The sequence below is a fragment of the Colossoma macropomum genome, unplaced genomic scaffold, assembly GCF_904425465.1.
Source record: "Colossoma macropomum unplaced genomic scaffold, Colossoma_macropomum, whole genome shotgun sequence".
NCBI lineage: Eukaryota > Metazoa > Chordata > Actinopteri > Characiformes > Serrasalmidae > Colossoma > Colossoma macropomum.
Genome location: NW_023494792.1, coordinates 3,174,867 through 3,183,655, shown reverse-complemented (window position 1 = coordinate 3,183,655; position 8,789 = coordinate 3,174,867). Strand labels below are relative to the sequence as shown.

The window sequence follows — 8,789 nt, the reverse complement described above, 5'->3', positions numbered from 1 at the left end:
GGCCGGTCTGGCTGCAGTGTTTCATCCCAGTTGAACAGAAGCACATCTGATTCTACTTGTTTACATCAGTTGGTCTGAGTTTTCAAACAATTAATTAGTTATATAAGTTGACCTCCTGCTTGGTTGTAAAGAAAACCTGCACCCACACTGGCTTTTTGGTGGATAAGATTGGTGACCCCTGTTTTAGCTGATATAGAACCTTTACATTATGTGGAGATTCCTAAAGCATCTTTAAAAGGTTCTTCACCTTCACGTGTCAGTTCATCAACAAACCATCAGCTGAAATTTTTCAAGGAACCAAAAATTGATTTTTCATTATTCTCGGTAGGAATTACCTTTTGTCTTTTGACCAGAGAAAATGTTGACAAAAAATAACAATAACTAAAATAAGATTAAATAGGCCTACAGTGAATTAAAATTACAAATGATTAAGAACACTGTTTCCTTCACTTTCCTTCAACAGTCAGTTCAGACACGTTCAAACAGTTTGAGCAGCAGCAGATCAACAATGAAAGTGTTGGCCATGTGGAACTACTTTACATTTTCTATGAGAAACATCAGACAGCAATTTTTAATCTCTTTTTCTGTTCAGTTTCAAGAGGAGGTGGGACACCAAAGAACTTCTCCACCTCAGGTTTGCTACCATCTGAAAGCAGCATCCTGTTTAATATGCACAATGCAATAAAACATTTCTGTGTTGTTGAGGGCGCTGGATTTCATGGCACATATTGTAGCCTACGTACTGTAATGGTGTTAGCGTTTATTAGTGTATATGTATATTTCGTATATTTTAAGAAAAGGGTTTTAATTATTGTCAGATTTTTTCAATCTAGTCCTTGTCCTGAACTTCAGTTTATGTTTCGACCGAGAATTTTAACATTTCTAGAAATTTTTAGTTGCATCACTATTCTATAGCAGTGCTTCAAAGCAGGGCTTTTAAGAAATCACAGTTTCTGTTGTTCAATCCCAACATGAACATAACACTTCTAAACCATTTAGAACAAATGCAACAATAAGTTAGAGAGTAAAATGATACATTGCGTGAAAAAATGCCATACAAGCTGTTGATCTAAAGATCTTTGGGAGTGTGGAGGCAAGATATGTGAGCTTTGTGGGCTACACAGAAAAAAATAAATAAATAAACAGCAACAGATTACAATTTATGAGTTAAGAAATGTCAGTATTTTCAGTTATTCCAAGCAAAAAAACATGCATTTCTAGTTATCATTTGTGTTCCTCAAACCAGTTTTGAGCCCAGCTCTAAAAAATCTGTTTCATCACCTTATTTTCAAGAGTGCAGTGGCTGTTATTTGATAGTCTCTCTGGTTGGAGTAGCAGAAAGTGGCCCGCCAGCCTGATAGATTCTTATCTGAGCCTGTTGTACACGGTTTTAAACACCAGGCACGTAATCCTCCAGCCAGTTGTTCTTTGAACAGTGCAGGCTGAGCTTATTGATGCACAGTCGTTCCCACACTGCTGCTGCTGCTGAGGCAGCACCATTCTCTCAGCATTAATGATAATAAACACGCTCACACCAGGATAACTCGAGCACATTTAACACATAAATTATACCAAACCCAGCGTTCTTTGGCTACAGCTACAAGCACATATGAAGATACCTGCTTCAGTAAATTTAACCATTTCCTGACTCAGACGCTCCATAAAGGCACTTTAATACTACACATCTAGAAAAAAAAACCCTGCATATAACATATTCTAGTGTTTTAGCACACAAATAAGGTGATGGGATATTTTCAAAGGACTCTCACACTCAGAAAAGAACATGTAGACTGGAAGAATTTGTATTTTAATAGGTGGTTTGCTTTGCCAAAAAACATAGATTGGTTCAATAATGAATATCCATGCCATTCTTCTAGAAATGAAAAAGCTTTTATTATATCAGGGCTTACAGACAAAAGGGCAAAAGTCCTTCCCCAACACATTTCAGCATGGACCTTCATCAAAGCAGAGTTCGAGTCACATATTGACCACAGTGTTATTATAGGGGAACTCTAATTTTTCTAAATTTCCATCTAATTAAATGGTTAATGGTACAATCATTCCTAGTGCCCCATTCTAGAGAAGCTTACTGAGTCACAATTGTTCACAGTGGTGGTCTGAAGGAATTAATATATCTGAAACCCCCTAACACAGAAAGCTGTTACACAAAATGGTTACAAATACATTGCTTGATGTTCGAAACTTTGTTTTATAGTAGTTTTGATATAAGATTCTGATCTAAAACCTTTAGGTATTTAATAATAATTTCATGGAGGTATAAAGCAAAACAGTGCAAAAAAAAAACATTTTTCCTATTTATTATTATTTTACCATTGTCAACATTATATACAAAAATTATATACACTATATTTGTGTTGTAGACAAAGCAACCCCTGGTTCCTCTACCATTAACCATTTCACATCAAACTACCATCTTCATGACTGAATTACAGTATGCAGAGATTAAAAAAAACAATGGAATTCCCATTTTATGTCAACATCTAAGGCAAATCTCACAGGCATGGATTATATGAAGTCCAGACTTCCATTGGTTCTAGGAAACCAGCCTGAAGTAAGTCAAAGTCTAAGCTCAGTAATCACGTTAGTTTCACATAGCAAAATTACATACATTAGAAAAGTTAAACCAAAAAAAGTGTACAAATGTAAATAAAGTCTGAAATGTAACTATTAACAAAGTATCCCATTGAAAATGTACACAAGATGGTGCTAATGTAGTTTAAAAGGACTCATATAACGAAAAGCCTAATTTTTCTGACTTATTTTAGGAGAAGGAGTTTGCTGTAATATGTAAACATTCATAAAGTTTAACATTTAACCTCCTCAGTCTATGTGGTCCATATATGGAGATAACGTTGCATACTGAGCAGTTTAGCTCCTCCCATTCACGTTGTAAGGAAGATTTCAGCTCTGAGTGCTTTTTCAATGAGGCACAATACAGGGCAGCCAATCAGAACAGAGATCATTTACATATACCAATCTAAAAGGCACAGTAATAACAACAGTTTAATAGTCATGTAACAATTGATCATGACTGATTTAGACACATAAAACCACATAAATATTAGGAAAAATAAAATATAAAAAAGCAAAATATGGGCCCTTTAAAATTAAGGTCCAATTCAGAAAGTCTAAAATATGTCAAGGGTCAATTACTGTGGACCCTGAGAAGCAAAAAGAGTGGTCAGTTCAGTTCTACAAGGGCGTGCTATTGCAGCGTTCTAGCCCCTTCAGCTTGAAGACCCGTGGCTGTGGAGGCGACTCGTCCTGATAGGACAGTACAGGGTTGTCGAATGCTAGTTGAACTTTCCCCTGGAATATCACTGACGCTGACTTTACATTGGTGGTATCAGGGCTACCAGGGGCTTCTGGGTCAACAGTGGCCACTGTGGTGGACCGGGCAGAGCTGCAGCACATGGCTGTTGTATTGGTGATGAGCTTGTCCAGGGGTTTGAGGGAATGCATCCAGGGTGGCAGGAACTCCCAGCTGCGCAGTTTTTTGGGCAGATGGGCGGGGCTATGAGACTGCAGCAGGTTTACCAGGACTATAAAGGCCGCGACTCCGGCGAAAGGTGCCCCCACACCCACCATGGCCTGCCAGCCGGCCAGAGAGAGGCCGAAGACGAGCGAGGGCAGCAGCAGAAAGCACAGCAACAGGTAGAGCACGGCGAACCAGCGGTACTTAGCCGTGCGCTCACCCAGCGCAGCTGCCATGCGGATGGGCAATCGGCTGAAGGGCAGGGGATACCACAGCAAGATCCCAAACGCATTGAAGAAGAAGTGGCACAGTGCAATCTGAGGGCAAGAGTGAGGAAATGAATAAGTAAACATCTCTGCAGCGTCTACTGGGTGCTCTTTTTTTCATTTCATTGTTTTGTTTTTTTTGGTCTCTGAAAAATGAGAGAGACATGATAATGTTATTTCGTCCTGCATTTTTGATAAGCCGTCGTAATTTTAGCTCTCTGGATACAAAAGTGCAATTTCCAGCGCGCCGTCTCGAAAGACAGGAAAGAGAAAAGAACTTGCTGACTCATTTAGTGTTCTCTCCTTCTCTCTCTCTCTCTCTCTCTCTCTCTTCCCACGTTCTATCTCCCTCTGTGCTTCTTCTTCTCTCTCCACCCTCCTTTTCTCTCTCCCTCTCTCTTTCTCTCCACGCTTTACTTGCCTCTTCTCTCTCGTTCTTGCTCTATATTACCCTCTATCTCCTCTCAACATCTCTCTTTCTCCCTCTGGCTCTCTTGTCTCTCTCTCTCTAGCTTCACTCTTACTCTCTCTCTTACTTCTCTCTCTCTCTCTCTCTCTCTCTCTCTCTATCTCTATCTCTACTCACAGTAAATATGCTTCAGAGATAATAAGTATACATATTATCCTCCAGTTCTCTGTGTCATGGTCACAAATAACCATGCTTCTCTCACCATATTTAAGGTCTTTTCCACCTCTCTCTCTCTCTCTCTCTCTCTCTCTCTCTCTCTTTATCTGACTCCCTCTTTCTCTCTCTCTCTGTCTCTCCCTCTCTTTCTTTATCTATCTCTGACTTTCTTTCTTTGTCTCTCTCTTTCTCTTTCTCTTTCTGTCTCCCTCATTTTCATTGTCTCATTGTTTCATATTCTCTCTCTTTGTTTCTCTCTATCTGACTCTTATTTTCTTTCTCTTTCTTTTACTCTCTCTCTTACTCTCACTTTCTTTCTTCTCTCTCAATCTGTCTCTCACTTTCTTTTGTCTCTCTCTCTCCTTCTATGACTCTCACTTCACCTTTCTCTCTCTCTCTCTCATTGTCTTTGTCTCTCTCTCTTTCTCTTTTTCTTCCCTTCTCACTCACTTTGCCTCTTTTAATCCCTGTCTCACCCTTTTTCTTTTTATCCCTCTCTCTCACTTTCCTTCTCTTTCCCTCCCACCTTCTCTCCTTCTATTTCTCTCTTTCTCTCTTTCACCCCTCTCACTCTCTCTCCATCTTTCTCGTTCCTTCTCTTCTTCTCTCTCTCGTTCTCTCCATCTTCCTCTTTCCTTCTCTTCCTTTCCCTCTGTTTCCTCCCCTCTCTCAGCCTGTCTCCCTTCACCTTTCCCTCTCAATTTGCCTCCCTTTCTGTGTCTTTCATCCCGCCCTCTCTCTCCTCACCTCTCATTTCATCTCTCCACCCTGTCTCTCCTCTCCTCCTTTCTCTGTGCAGTTAATCCTCCATTTCCTGCCCTGTTAAAGCTGGGACTCTGCCCCTGCTCTCTCTGTAGCCATAAATTATAATACATAAAGGTCTTGTATAATCGGTTTGACCTCAGAATTACCACTTGGGTTTAGGAAGACTTTATAATTCATTCTTCAACACTTCTGTGAAGAGAATTCCACTAGAGACTTTGGCAGAGGGGTAAATTAATGTTTGATGAAGCAGTTATTCGCTGTATCTATTGGACCTCCTCTTCTGCCCAGCACTGTTTTCAGATAATAATCAAGATCTCAGCATGTTTTAACATCATATTCAGACTGAACCAGTAGAAGAGAAACGTGGGAAATGCATGGAGGGGACAGTAGGCTATAGGCTCCTCTATGAAAATGACATTGTTGTATGTTATCAGTATATGCCAAAATATAAGCATACTGTAATACAGTACTGGCAAAAGTCAGAGACCATTTCATTTCATTCAGACCTTTCATTTATGTAATTTTCAGTGAAAACATCCAAGTGTGAAGTTCACAAGTTCCTTCATTTCTTGCAGATATGTATAAGGAAGAGGAAAGTCAAAGGAAAATAAGTGAAAAGACAATATGAATTAAAAGATGATTAACTGAAATATTATTAACAGATACAGAGAAAATGGGACTCCTAAAACTGTGCAAGATCTGGCAGTCCACTAAAGCTGTCATCGTCAGATAAACAGCCCTTAAAGCTTTCATCTTTGAGAGAGAGGAGAAAATTAAACTGCTTCAGATCTGAAAACAACCACAGGAGTTTCTGTCCATCCTTAAACAGTGAGAAGACAACTTTACACTATGGGTCTGAAAGGGTGTGTAGCTGTTACTGAGAAAATGAGTCCAGACTTAAACATCATTGAATCAGGTCTGTCCAATGCAAAATGACAGTAGCATGTGCACATTCAAATATTTTCTTAAGTCCAAATGCTCACAGAAGTTGTAGTCAGTTCTCCATAGTCAGCTATGTGTCAGCTGTTTTTACTTTGTGGTACACTTGAAACATCTGTGCTAAATGCTCAAAAAGTTGGTACAGCCTTGACTGAATGTGTTTGGGTCTCCTTCAATCATGAGAAGCAAAAACCTCAACCAACTTCTAAGACTGAACTTCGGAGATGTGGAAAAATATCCCTGCAAACTTCTTAGAAAAACTGAAAGCGAGTCCCCTGAAAAGAATGGACTCTGTAATAAAGGAAATAAGTGGACACATTGAATACTGACAAAATATATTATATTTTATATAATTTTCTGTTAAATATATGTTTTTCCTGATGCTGAAAAATTAAAAAAAATCTAGTTAATAGCTACTTTGACTGGAATTTAAATTAATGGAAAATGTTGATTTTTCCACAGTACTGTACATTTCCAATATATTACTTTATTGTGCATTACTTTAATGAGACCAACAAAGTCTGTAGATCTGTAGATATTTTGTACAAAATCTTACAGTGATATTACTCCTTTTTTAGTCATTGGTGGGGCACTTCAGAAATAAACCACTGATGATGCTGGCTGTTCTGGAGTGCCTTTAAATGACTCATCCTGCTGGACATGAATCAAGTCTTGTCCTGGAGCAAAAATACCCACAGTGACTGTAATTGAATCCAAGTTAAAGTTGTGTCTGAGAAATAAGGCCAAAGTGTGCAGAATTCCCCAAACCCTAAGTCCCTCCTGCCCCAAACTCCACTCCAGTCTGCTCTTACCTGACAGGCAGCAGGCAGTTTGTCTCCTGGGCTGGCCAGAGCAGCTAAGATGGCCGTGGTGGTTGTGCCGATGTTGGAGCCCAAAGTCAAAGGGTACGCCCTCTCCAGAGTGATCACTCCAAGCCCTGCATCAGCCAGAGGAGTTATAATCAGTGACAGGTAAAAAGGAAATGATGTAGGCTTATAGGCTGAGTTCTCTTTGAATATTCTTGAAACAAGACCTCAATCCTCAGATTCAAGACCAGCTGACATTACAAAATATTGCTTTCCAACACATTTTGCATGTAGTTACACATTTCTACCAGAGAGGTCTCCAAATACCTAAAACATCCTTACTCATGGAAATGCGTAATTGAACACAAGGTGCATAAAAACATTCTGTAATGCCGGACACCTTCCCTGAGCGGATAAATAAGATGATTGCAAGTGTGTATAAAGTCTATTCTTGTCTTCCAACGCTGTAAGAGAATGATCTATTATGGTCTGTGTGTTTGTGACATTAATATCTAAAACATATAAGGTGATCCGAAAAACCTTGAAATCCCATATGACATCTTTGGCCTTTAAAGTACTATTTCAGCCTTTACAGGGTGACTCTCAGCAGAACAAGCAAACCATATTAGTGTGTTTTTTCTCCTGACTCAGTAATGCTAAATATAAATATAAATATATATCTTACATAGTGCAGCTTTAAGTAAATCTGAGTTTAAGCAAAAATGGTTTACTAATGCATCAATAATATTAATCTAACGCTTTAGTGAGAGTTTTACATAGTAGTGTAATGATTCTTGGTGGATGCTTTAGTTGGCTCACTTAAAATGTCAAAAAAGTACGATGTTGATTAACTTTGGTCATTATTTTGTTTTTTCTGCATTTTCAAGTTCAACTGACAGAAAGCACTGGAGACCTTGAAGAAGAACTTTAATTAATCCAGATTCACTCATCGTTCTGCTTCAATCATATTTGCATCTGTTGTACATGTAAATAAATCTGTGCATTTATAAATTAATTTTAGCACTCAGTGCCAGTCTTGTAGTTCACTTAATGAACACAGGCATAGTTTGTTCATATTTAATAAATAATGATCACAGTGCTATTTGAATAAATTTAGATTCAGTCTTATCATTAATATGTTTCAACTACTATGCCTTTTTCATATATATATATATATATATATATATATATATATATATATATATATATGTATATATACATGAAAAAGGCATATTCATTTTAGCACTTAGCATAATTCTGCCTGGCTCAGTGCCAGTCTTGTGGTTCCCTTGTTCCCTTAATGATTCTACATGAAATAGAGGTCCATGGGTTCAAGTCTTTCTGGCAGAGCAGATCGTCTCGTTAACAATTAAAATCTCAGAGTGCAATAACAGTTTGTTCAGATTTAATAAATAATGATCACGGCGGTAACCGTGAGCTGGAAGATGTGGTGGCCAATCTCACCGTCTTCAAAGTTAATCAGAGGCATCATTACACAGCAGTCAGCAAGTCAAGGCAGCGAGTAATGTAATAATTGAATGGCATAATAATAGAGTGAGACATCATTTGGGGTGCTCTGTCTTGCTACACAGATCTTAACTAAGTCAATATTTAACATCCATTAGCATGCCAGCATTTGAGGCCTTCTCCATCACTGTTCCTTGAACTTTGCTCGCTATCCTCGGGAAACACCAGTGCTTAAAGTTTAACTCCACTAGTTGATGGAATGAGTTCATTAATTCAAGCTTTCCAAACACTTTCATCATCAAATATTCACTCTTTACTGTTTGCTTTGGCTGACATTCCAGCTCATTTCTGATCTTTGGACTTGGGACACACTAAACATTCTGAAGCTATTTTTTCATTTTAACTCAAGATGTGCTCTACACAAT

At 38.5% G+C, this 8,789-nt stretch overlaps 1 protein-coding gene across 1 annotated transcript in view; it reads right to left on the bottom strand.

Annotated features, from left to right (window-relative positions):
* Positions 1–2,901: 2,901 nt before the first annotated feature.
* The window catches only part of slc34a1a (solute carrier family 34 member 1a), a 29,234-nt gene continuing 23,346 nt past the window's right edge, over positions 2,902–8,789 (bottom strand). Inside the window, exons 12-13 of the mRNA XM_036575599.1 lie at positions 6,904–7,028; positions 2,902–3,813 (exon numbers count right to left, since the gene is read on the bottom strand). Coding sequence (XP_036431492.1) covers positions 3,214–3,813; positions 6,904–7,028 — 725 coding nt within the window. The 3' untranslated portion in view covers positions 2,902–3,213. The remainder of the gene's footprint in view (positions 3,814–6,903; positions 7,029–8,789) is intronic.